The 11,985-nt window shown below is 40.1% G+C and overlaps 1 protein-coding gene across 3 annotated transcripts in view; it reads left to right on the top strand.

Moving 5' to 3' along the window:
- Nucleotides 1–631: 631 nt before the first annotated feature.
- MEIS2 (Meis homeobox 2) overlaps nt 632–11,985 on the top strand; it is a 178,802-nt gene continuing 167,448 nt past the window's right edge. For all 3 annotated transcript variants that reach the window (XM_065404504.1, XM_065404503.1, XM_065404505.1), the window contains exons 1-6: nt 632–643; nt 1,629–1,861; nt 3,303–3,444; nt 3,989–4,039; nt 4,802–4,852; nt 5,720–5,869. In XM_065404504.1, the coding sequence (XP_065260576.1) occupies nt 632–643; nt 1,629–1,861; nt 3,303–3,444; nt 3,989–4,039; nt 4,802–4,852; nt 5,720–5,869 (639 nt within the window). The remainder of the gene's footprint in view (nt 644–1,628; nt 1,862–3,302; nt 3,445–3,988; nt 4,040–4,801; nt 4,853–5,719; nt 5,870–11,985) is intronic.

Raw genomic sequence — 11,985 nt, 5'->3', positions numbered from 1 at the left:
GAAAGGGGGAAGTCCAGGTTTTGCAAACTATTCAATTTTTCTTCGCATCTTTCCCCACCCCCCTTCCTAGTACTTAAAAAAAAATCCCAATAGCGATCCTAAAAGGCAAAACCCAAACGCGGAGTTACTGGAAGAAGAAACCGGGGTTAAAAAGATTCCTCCTCTCTTCTTCATCATCATCAACCATCATTCATTCACTACCTTGACATTCCCTGGCTTTGATTGACAGCTGGAGTGGCAAAAAGCCATGAGACACGACAGTTTGGTTACATGTGGGTTGCTGACGGGCCGATCGTAACCTTCAGTTTGGGGGCTTGACAATTTTTTTTTTTTTTTTTTTTTTTGCTTAGAGAAAGAAAAAAGGAAAAAGAGAGAGAGAAAGAGAAAAAGGAAAGAGAGTGAGAGAGAAAAAAGAAGAAATACACAAACATCGTGGTTCTTGGCTGATTATTTTTTATTATTATTGTTGTTGTTGTTATTATTATTATTATTATTTACCCAGACTGGAGAATAGGCGAAGTCTTAAGTGGGTTGCCAAAAAAAGGAATCTTCTTCACTGTAAATCACTTTCTTTTCTGGACTGGGATATTAAATATACGACACATCCAGGAGTTTATTGGAGCGCAGACTGATGGCGCAAAGGGTAGGTTTAAATCTCCAACACTTACCTATATATAAATCCTCTCTTAAGAGGGGCCTGTCCGATTTGCTCTCCTCTGTTGCTGATGATGATGGCGGCCAGTATTAAAAAATAGCAGCAAAAATTATTCACCAGCTTTGTGTGTGTGTGTGTGTGTGTGTGTGTGTGTGCGTGCGTCTCTCTCTCGCTCTCTCTCTCTCTCTGTGTGTGTGTGTCTCTGCAATTGTTCCACGCTTTTTTCCTCTCCAGCTTTTCCCCCAGCAGCGCGATTTCCCTGCTACTCTAGCTGCTCAGTAGCACGGGTTTCACAGGGGAAGGCTTGCTGCTGCTGCTGCTGCCGCTGCCGCTGCCTGGGATATCTAAACATATATCTATACACACATATATTGCTGCTTGTTTTGTCTCTGACTTTGACAACGACAAGGGGAATTGCTACTAAATAATGTTTCTGGTAACTTTCAGATTATTTCCCTCCTCTCCCCATGCACCCTACGTTCTCCTCCCTGCTTCCCAGTGTTTAGTTCTTTATTTATTTATTTGCTTTTGATTCTGTTTATTCATTTATTTCTGCTCTTTGCTTTCTAATTCAGAGTAACTCGAGTTTCTCCCTCATTTCCTTCCTTTTCATCCCAGTTTCCTTGTTAGGGTTTCTTCTTCCTTGATTGAAGCGGACCTCTCCCCCCCCCCCGTACCTCTTCCCCTCCTCACACGGCCCCCCTCCTTCCCCAACCCTTGCTAGCCTCTGCTCTTTATTTTATTTTATTTCATTTTGTATAATTCTCCCTCCGTTGTGGCTGTTCCTGTTTGGTTTTGCTGTGTTGTGGTCTGTCTGGGTGCTTTACTCTCTTCTGACTTTTGTTGTTGTTGTTTGTTTTTTTTTTTGTTTTGTTTTTTCCTCCTCCTCCTCCTCCTTTTTCTTCTTCTTCTTCTTCTTCTTCTTCTTCTTCTCTCTCTCTCTCTCTCTCTCTCCTGGCCCATTTTTTGACAGTACGATGAGCTGCCCCATTACGGCGGGATGGACGGAGTAGGGGTGCCGGCTTCCATGTACGGAGACCCTCACGCTCCCCGGCCGATCCCTCCGGTTCACCACCTGAACCATGGGCCGCCGCTACACGCCAGCCAGCACTATGGAGCCCACGCCCCGCACCCCAATGTCATGCCGGCCAGCATGGGATCGGCTGTCAACGACGCCTTAAAGCGGGACAAAGATGCGATCTACGGGTAGGTACATGCAGGGTAACCCGGGCGCCATAGCCCGGCTTGCGGCTTGTGTGTTCTGGACGTGGGGAAGGAGGCAGAGGAGAGGAAGGGTGGGAGAGGGCTCCCATCTGTGGGCATCGGGCTGGAGAGGTTGAAGGGGTAACTGTCTAAAGTTGCTTTGGAGAAAAAGACGTGGGAGACACGGCTCGTGAGGGTTTTAGGAGAGTCACAGACACAAATCACTGCTCTGGAGGGAGACCTGTAATGTGGCTTTTTATTAGTAGTAGTAATAATAATTAATAATAAATAATTTCTAGTCTGATGACATCGGAGGGACATAAAGTACCGATAGGAAATGTGCACCAGAAAATACACCCCTATACGTGAAAGTTGTTTTTTCTTTTTTTTTCTCTCGGAGAGGCAGAAGTTAGGAGCTGAGACAGAGGGGGTGGATACCACGGCACTGGATTTTAGCTGAAGCAGTGTTGTTCTGGTTGATCAAGATGCCATAATAACACTCCTCTAGCACTGTAAATAAAGAGGTATTCAAATCGCGGAAGACAGAGTAATAACAGAGGGGCTCACTTCTGGCAGACAACTCTTCTTTGAAATGGAAAAAAAATTGGAGGCAGTGAGTTGAGCTTCCCTGTTTAGAAAGAAAAAAAATAAAATTTAAAAAACCCAAACCAAAACAACAAACCCCTGTACCAATGCAATGCTTTGGGGGAATGACACAGGTTCCTTTCAGTGCAGTAAATTACCCCAAAAGAAGAGCAAGTAACCTCTATGACACAAGGAGGGCCCACGATCAGAGCTACAAAGGGGGAAAAGTGGCAAACACACACTTACTACTTAACACAGAGATATTTTTTCATGACTACTCCAATTATGGGAAAATATTTCTAGAAGTGCTTCTCCCTCCCCCTCTCCAGCTCAGTTATCTAGACAGCTGGTATTTTACTTGGGTGTGCTTTCTAAGCCAGGAAACTTCACCACATTTTTGCTAACAGTCTCCTTTAAAAATAATAAAGAAAAACCCCAACTACGAAGTAGTTCAAACAGTTTGCGTAACAGTGTTTCTCATTTTGGGTTCTAGCTTGGGGGTAGAGATGGGATTGTCCCGGTTTCATATTATTTAAAGCTGTGGCTAAAAGTGTAAGATTCACAGCTGAGCTACTGTAATGGGTGCATGCGTTTATTTTGTTCGGTGTTTAGGTTATTTTTGTCTCTGGTTTGTGGGATATGAACAGTGGAGGCGGTTTGGGATTTTACATTTTTAAAATATTTTTTGAAGTTTTCATTTGTATTTGCCCGGTTTGAAGGCGTAGTTGAGGGCTGCAGGGTGTAATGTGTATATATATATATGTAAGTATATATATATATATATATATACTTGTTGATTAGAGCTCTTCTTTCTTGCCTCTTTCCCCCCTCTCTTTCTTTGTGTGTCACTGCCCGGTAGGCACCCGTTGTTCCCCCTGTTAGCGCTTGTCTTTGAGAAGTGCGAGCTGGCGACCTGCACTCCCCGGGAGCCTGGTGTGGCCGGCGGGGATGTCTGCTCCTCGGACTCTTTCAACGAGGACATCGCGGTCTTCGCTAAACAGGTCCAGCACTTTTTCACAGCCCTACGACCCCGCTTCTCCCCCTACCCCCCACACAAACCACACAAACCACCCATCACCGCACTTTCAGAGAGAGAGAGAGAGAGACTCTCATCTTTTGATTCCACACTGGAACTGGGGATTAGGGTGTGGAGTGGAAAATGTGTTCTGCCACCGATCCGAAGTGGCCTCATCCGAAAAGAGTCGGTTCCAGACTGTTGAAACTAGTTCATCCAACTCCTCGCTCCCCCAAACCCTCAGCCCCACCAACCCAATCCCTGTGATCGAGTTGTTAGCCAGACACACTCACCCAGAGAAATAAAAGAGATCAAAAAGGAGAGGGCTCTGAAAGGACAGAGGCACCGGGCTGGCTGCAGTTTAGACTCTTTTTCACATAAATCATTATTTCACGGAGCGTATTAATATTTTAATCTGGCCTGGGCGTATTTCGACTCGCTAGTTTGTCACATGTTTTTCCTTCAAGTTATTCGCTTACAGGACTTTGAACCGGGGCTGCAATTTACACTGATTTTCCTTCTTCTCGCAGGTCCGCGCTGAAAAACCACTTTTTTCTTCAAACCCAGAGTTGGACAATTTGGTAAGGCTTCCACATTTGCCTTCCCTCCCACCCCTTTACTGTAGTTTGTGATATTAATAACAAGCACCTTTCTAAAACATGAAGGGATCGTTGTGAGTGAGCAGGCTGGAGGCGCCCGAAAGTTACAGGTTCAGCCATCCAGGGTTTAAGACCGGGAAGGGGGAAAGCAGAAAGATTAAAAAACTACATCCAAGAGGCTTCAAAGAGCTTCACTTTTAAAGTGAACCAGGGCAAACTCTGAAGTCCCAATGCATTGCAAAGCTGTGTTTAAAGCCGCGGGAAGCGACAGTGAAGGAAATAACTGCTTAAGAAGAGAGAGCTGGAGATTTCTAGCGCAATTCTTTTGCTAATGCGGATGATTTCAATAGTAAAAGTGCCTAAATCCGCTTGTAAAGAAGATGCCAAACGATGCATCTTGAGCGTTTCCCCTTTTTTTCTTTCTTTTGAGGTGTGTGTGTGTGTGTGTGTTTGGTTGGTTGCTGTGCGGACCCTCAGAAATAAGTGCTGGAGGAGACAGAGGGGGATTTCTCTAGATCCCAGTGAGACACTAATCACCGCTCTTAAAATAAATATGATAAAAATCGAGTGCTTAGGGTTAAAGTTGATCAAAATTGCTCAAGCGTGACAAGCGAGCTAAAAACCTGTCTAATGAGTGTGCGCCCTGACAAGCCCCCTCTCTGCCCATTGGGGCTCGCAGCTCTGCACAGACCCCAGTGCTGCGTCCTTCTCACAAATAACTCCTCGCTCAAAACTTTCTTTCAGATGATCCAAGCAATACAAGTACTAAGGTTTCATCTTTTGGAATTAGAAAAGGTAAGACCAAGGGAGCTGGGGTCTGTGAATCCCACTCTCATTATCCCCCCCCCCCCAATGATTTGTTTTAGACACGTATAAACATTGTCAAAGAATACAGGGGAGACGCAGTTTGATATTGTAACCTGGGCCCTAAGACCATGTGACACTCGACAAACATGCTGAGCCCAACCCCGCATTTCTTTTTAATTGTAATTCGAATGGAGCTTTTAAAAAATAGTTTAACCCCTTTACATTCACCCGACTCTTTTAAATGGATGCGATTTCGCTAAATCAGAATATTATTTTCAAAATGAAATAACCCCTGCTCTAATCCAGATCCCATCGCCATATTAACCTCAGTCAGCCTTAAATATTATGATTAAGCAGAAGGTGACGGGGGTAACTGTGCTTTGAGATGAGACTGGGATCTTTTCAGAGCATAGGCGCACTTATTTATTTTTACAAGTCCTGGAAATACATACATCTCTGCCACAGATCCCATCACAAGTTACCCGCTATACCTGGCTGGATTGAGTATGCTCCAGCGATATTGGCTAGGTCCAGTTTCCAGTGTTTTGATGTTATCACCAAATCCGATTTTCCTCTATAGCCTAGACTGAGCCCAGTCTCTCTCTCTCTCTCTCTCTCTCTCTCTCTCTCTAACTTGTTGCTGCGGCCAGTCTCTAGAGAATAATATGTGCTGCAACAATTTCTCTATTGTTTCCTTGTCTTCAACTTTTATGTCCCTTAATTAGAGTTACTCGTGGAATAGATCACAGAGTTTCTCTTGAAAAAATAAAATAAAAAGAAGAAGAAGAAGAAGGAAAGAAAAAAAAAGAAAAAGAAAAGCTGCAATCCGATATTTTGCCTTCCTTTTTTTTCCAGGTCCACGAGTTGTGCGATAACTTTTGCCATAGGTACATTAGTTGTTTGAAAGGAAAAATGCCAATCGATCTAGTTATTGACGAAAGGGATGGCAGCTCCAAATCTGACCATGAAGAACTCTCAGGATCTTCCACAAATTTAGCCGACCATGTAAGTCCTCTTGATCCCTTTATAGCATTTTTAAAGACTCTAACCTGCTTAGGAGTCGCCTTTTTTTAGCCTGTGTAAGTCTCTCTCTGCCCCCTCCCCATTCCCCTACGAGTTTTGAAGTTCTTCTTATAGACGATTCTCTCCCTCCCCCCTTCTCATTCTATCTGTAGCACTTGCTTATGATTTGTTAAGTTTCCTGATCTGGGCGACTTGCAGCGCTAGCAAATTGTCTGTTTGATGTGCTGATCGGTGCTTTTTCTGCTTTGCCAACCCTGTAATCAATGCAGAAATGCAAGAAAACAGAGTCGAGAAAGTTAGGGGGAAAGTTTGATGACAATCCCCCCCCACCTTGTGCAGATGACAAGTGCTGAGAATTATTGGCAGTTTTACACTGCATTAAGAAAAGGGTTAACACATTGGAGTTTCCAATGCTTTTGCTTTATAGCAACTTATTGTCAGAATATGGACTTATTGCCAAGTGCCCAAAGCATCTTCATAATAAAAGACAGTAACCTTGATGAACCAATTATTAACAAAGTATTACAGAAAGCTGGAGAGAATTATGATTGAGTAACCGTAGGTTAGCGGTTGATTTTAACACTTTAGTAGTTGGTGAGTTATTGTTATGTGTGTAGGACTAAACGTTGGTGCTCATGATAAGAAGAGTGGCTTTTCTTCTCCGGCTTGTGTTTTGGTGCAGGTCTTGTGATGCTTTAGAATGTGTATATACAAATAAATAGACATTTACAGTGGGGGAAATGAAAGAAAAGATTGCAGCTGGTAGCGGAGAAAAGGGAACGAAATAGCTATGGTTAAAAAGAGTGGGTGTGAACTATAGTTTATTTATAGGAATGCATCCCTGGGGAGAAAGAGGTTTACACAGTTTTAGGTTCAATTGAACTCATAATCTAAATGATACATCTAATATTTTAGCCGTTGAAATATTCATTTAACACCCCGTGTGTCTTAACCATACTCTGCACAGGCGCCCAGCTGTCCTTTCTTGTGTGGTAAAAAATGTAGATTTAAATTAATAGAGAATCAGGTTTCTATGAGCTTCTTTTCATATTTAAAATAGGTTGTCTGCATATTTAATAATCGTATTTGATCTGTATTGAAATCCATGATAAGAAATAAAATAATATATTTTTAAAAAGTCTCCAACCCGGAATGCTTAAAGTTCCAGGACACTGAAAATGGTTTCTGTATTCCAGGCTTTAGCTTTCAATTCTTCATTTGTATTTGGTAAACCTTGAGGGGCTATATTCTTATGATAGTATGCATTTTAGACTTATTATTTTCAAATAAAAATGTATGCAGCAGTTACTGAAAGTTTCTCTGCTTATCAGTTATCTCATCTATAGATAATAGAGTCTATGAGGCATGACGGTAGTTTTTAAAATATCTGTTTTATGGCATTTTCAACCCTAAATTTGTATGCACAAGCATTAAGGGACTAGTAGAAAAGAAATTTAAATGAGTGGCAACCTGAAAGATATAGGCTCATTCTGTATAATTCAGAGCAATACAAAAAACCTACATGTATTTTCCAGTACAGTTTCTTTACAAGAGTGTGTTTCAAGTGGAAGTGTAGAAATGGACCACGCTGATGTTTATATTGAAGAGATTAGATAAACTAGCCTGTTTAGGGTTCTGGCAGATGGCGAATACTCAAGCCAATTTGCAGTCCTCCATTATAATATTTAAATTCACACACAATGATAGGACAAGGTTGGAAGGGGTTAGCATTTTGATAATTTGATAACTATTATCTTCACTAAGAAGAATCTCCTGTTGTTTTTGTGGCCCAAAAAACAAACTCAAATAAATATGACAACCCATTTATCTTGCACCCTTTAGGGTTTACCACTTCATTGGGTATTATAATTTAAAGCCTTTTATTTCCTGGAGATTTGTGCTATAACATTTTTTACTTTAGCCCCCTGCTATTTGTTTTGAAAGGAAGCAATAATTTGTGCAACCAGAACACCAACTGGGAAATGAAGAGTTGTATCATAGTTACATTTTATTCATGCGTTTTGGGAAATGTGTCTCCTTATTGGATTTTTTTTAATGTTAGCTTGTTTTCCCACCAAAACTTTGGAACTCTTCAATATAAATATACACACTTCACTGGGCTATATTAAGGAATGTATATACTGCGCTGTTCTATATTAAGGAATAATTCACTTCTACTTCTAAAGAAGGAAAACCTTTTCTATTTGTCGGTATGCAAATACCGGAATAAAAATTGAAATGTTCTTTTGTGAGCATCTACCTAAGAAATGGAATAGTTCAAGCATGCAAATTTGTCCAGTTTTACTCTCCAGGTTATTTTTTCATTGGTTTGATATGCATATTTAATACATAGCCCCAGGCTAGATCTCATTTGGTGAAAATTGGTGCAGGGGTGTTGATGATCCCCTTCAGAAGGACAGAGACAGCATGTTGTTTCCTCTGTTTTATCTGTTGGCCCACTGTTCTGATCCAGGGATCTTCCCCCTGGTTTTATTTGCACATGAAATACTAGAAGCATTTCAACTGATTGGCTATGAATAATGACAGCTAAAAAGAAGTGTAGTTTAATTTGTTGTGTGCCAAGGTTTCTCTTGTGGAGGTGACAGTTTGTGACAGCTGTTTGACACCCCCAAAATCCATACACCTCTCTTCTTATTAAGTGGTATCAAGCTACATTGTGTGTGTGTTTTATGTGTATGTGTAGGGTGGTGGCGGTGGTGGCAGCAGTATATTAGGTACTAATGCAGCTCTCAATATTATTCCTTTTGCCAGACTTGAAAATATAGCTGAAGTAAAGTAACTAAAAGAAATATGAGTCTACCCAGTATTTACAGTGTGACTTCTGAAAGTGGGATATTCAGATGCTGTATATTTCCTTTCTAGAAGTCTACTGCTGTGATATTTATACAACTTAATTGGGGGGGGGGGGGAATGGGGAAGGGGAGGAAATCATTGATCTCTGCAGAAGCAATACCTGTGCTGGAAAAGCAGGCAGTCTTATGCAGTCTTGTCATATGTATTTGTTAATAAATGCACATATTGAATTTTATTTTAGTGCACTATTAACTGTTATGTAATACAGTGAGTGTAAGGGGGGCAGAGACTTTGTAAATCAAATCCTGTAGTGCTAGTCACTGAAAAGCGGCAACTTTTGTTATTATTCTGCTATGTTTAGTAAATATAACAGCCCATACTTACTGTTTGAAATTTTAACATCCTAATTTTTTGTTATTGCTCTGAGGTATTAAGTGTAGATGGAAAGAAGTTAATTACAGCCATGCCCTGCCTGCACCAGATCAGTTAAGGAGGTATGGGGGTGGGGGTGGGGGGTGGGAAACCTGCCCAAACTGCAGTTCAAGTTGAGTTTCCCAGCTATGAAAATTTATCATTGTTCAATATAAACATGTAGGGCCCAATCCTGCATTCCACACGCACTAAACTCCCACTGAGGTTGATCATAAATCTTTTCTTTAAAAAAAAAAATGATCCCAGTTTGAAAAGTCTATTGCTCATGGTATTTGAAGAATCATAAACTTTTTCAAAGTCTATAATATTTCTCTGCTTCACTTTATTTACATTTTCTTTTGTGCACAGCTTTGACTCATACCATACAATTCTTCCCTGAGTCCAAATCTGAGTTAGGGCCTGATGCTGTTCTCACTGAAGTTAATGTCAAACGTCCCGCTGGCTTCAGTGGGAGCAGGATCAGGGTCTCAGTTTGCTCGACATTTGTTTATATGCTGTAGTCAGTTGAAAATTGAGGTACTAATAAACTGATGATTCATAAAATGTAATTAAAAATAGATAGATAAAAACGTAGCTATCTCTTTTTTATAAAATAATCTTTTCCAGATTAGAAATCTGATGCCCTAGCAGTAACACATAAATAGTGGTTTGAATGTTAAACCTTTCTGTTGTCAGATCAGGATACATTAGCTCTCATTATTATTATTATTATTATTATTATTATTATTTATTATTTAACATCAAGTTGTTTTATAGTATTCTAATACTCCTTTTAGAAAGGTTAGTGCTGAGCAACCTAAAGGTGTCTTGCAAATCAGAAAAATTAAAAATGGGGGTCTCCTACGTCTGTCACAGGTTGTATAGTCTTGCCTATTGGTAAGATTTCATTGTCAGTTGAGCAGTGAGCAAATTAGTAAGGGCCTGATACTGCATTCTCCATGCTCCCCAAAATCCCATGGACTTCAGCAGGAGTTTTGTGTATGCCAGGAATGCAGGATCAGACCCTAAAGGTGTCCTTCTGGTTTGTCAAATGTCAAAAGGGAACCTAGATAGTTATAGCAATAGTAATAAGGCAAATACTTTTATATAACCAAGTTTCTTAGTGTGTAGTTTAAGATTTGGAATGTTCTTTGTGATCTGCCACCATGTGTCATTGGGGGGGGGGGGGGGGGGCTTCTAATACACTAAAGGATGTTGTATTTTTCTGGTTTTTGATTGCTGGTGCCTTTCCTAAGCATTTAAATACAAGTAAATTTAACTATTTTTATTTGATTAAACTTCATTGTGTTTCACAAATCTGAGAGATGCTAATGCATTTTATTATCTCACTGATGTTGGCATTTCCTCTTTGGTTTAGGTGTTGTCTATCTGATCCCAAGTTAGGTTGGAAAATTATATTTACATTGGGGTTTTTTTTGCATGATAATAATTTAAAAGTAGTAATATAACTGCAGAAGAAGTGTTGCTAGATAGAACTAAAAATCCTGACTGTTCAAGTCTTGGTTCTATACAGACAGGTGGTTTACATGTTTGATTCAAAGTTAAACTGATGACTACAAAAGTGCAAGGCGCCTATATATCGTTTAAGAATGATGCCACTTTCTAGGACTATAAACAGTTCTTCCTGAAACTTCACTCAAATGCAAAGTCAGTGTGGTGAGAATGTCAAGATTTTTTTTAAAAATAGCCATGTATGAAACTTGCACGTATATATACATAAACAAATTACTTCTTTTCAATAGACCAAAATGCCTTGTGTTTTGTTTTACTTATGTAATGCTGATAGATAATGCAACACTGCTTTTAAGTCTAGTCAGTAATATATTAAATACAGATCTGTGAGAAAGTAAGCCTCAGTGATACAGAGCTTTGACTTCACTGTAAATATATATATCAAGCCAAATTAGAGTTTTTCATGTTCCGTTTATTTATTGAAAGTTTCTTTATATATGTTTATTATTGCCATTCACTACAGCAGTCTCTAAGACCTCATATCCTGAATTACATTATTATATCTTATATGGGTGTATGTGAGGTTTTTGTCTGGCTCAGTATATTGTATTTTAATATATCAGGGCATGCAGGGCCAAATTCTTGTTGTCTTAATCACATTAGTAGTTCCACTGATCTCAAAGGTGCTGCTTGTGTGAGTACGGTGAGCAGGACTTGGCTCATAGTCTCTGGGAAAACAGTGCCATCGTGACACTTGTTAAGATCAGTTGCAAAGTTGATTTACAAGATGTTGAGTGAAATTAATTTTAAGTTATCTTAATTAGGAATCAGATGTGTAGCTGTTTTATTTACACACCATGGTTGTGTAGTTTCCACTTTTTTATTTGATAAGCAAAATACCTGGGCCCAATCCTACATTTATTGTCCGTCTAAAACTTCAATTAAAGTCTGTGGGTGGACTCCTGCTGACTGTACTCACAAGAGTATCATTTGAATTCAATTGGCCCGATTTTGATTTTACTTACACCATCATAAATCAGGAGTAACTTCACTGTGGTTAATTGAGTTATACCACCATAAAACCAGTGTGAGATCACAATCAGCTCTCGTGGGACTGCTTGTCAGACTTTGTTCAGTGGAAGTTTTGGGTGCACAAGGAATGCACAATCATCTGGCGCTACATTTGCATTTACATAGCCGTCTTGCAAGAGTTAACCTACCAACCTTTGCACCAGAACAAGACAAGTGACCAGCACTGCGTCATATTAACAAACAGATGCCTGCATGCAATCCTGATTTAATAAATTATTGTTCTGTAGCAAATGTGCTTTGGAACATCTCTCCTTAAGAAATACTGTACTAGTTAAAAATGTGTACAGTTTACACCAGATTTGCAGCAT

Source organism: Emys orbicularis, chromosome 4, assembly GCF_028017835.1.
Source record: "Emys orbicularis isolate rEmyOrb1 chromosome 4, rEmyOrb1.hap1, whole genome shotgun sequence".
NCBI lineage: Eukaryota > Metazoa > Chordata > Testudines > Emydidae > Emys > Emys orbicularis.
This window is presented reverse-complemented; position numbering and strand designations above follow the sequence as displayed.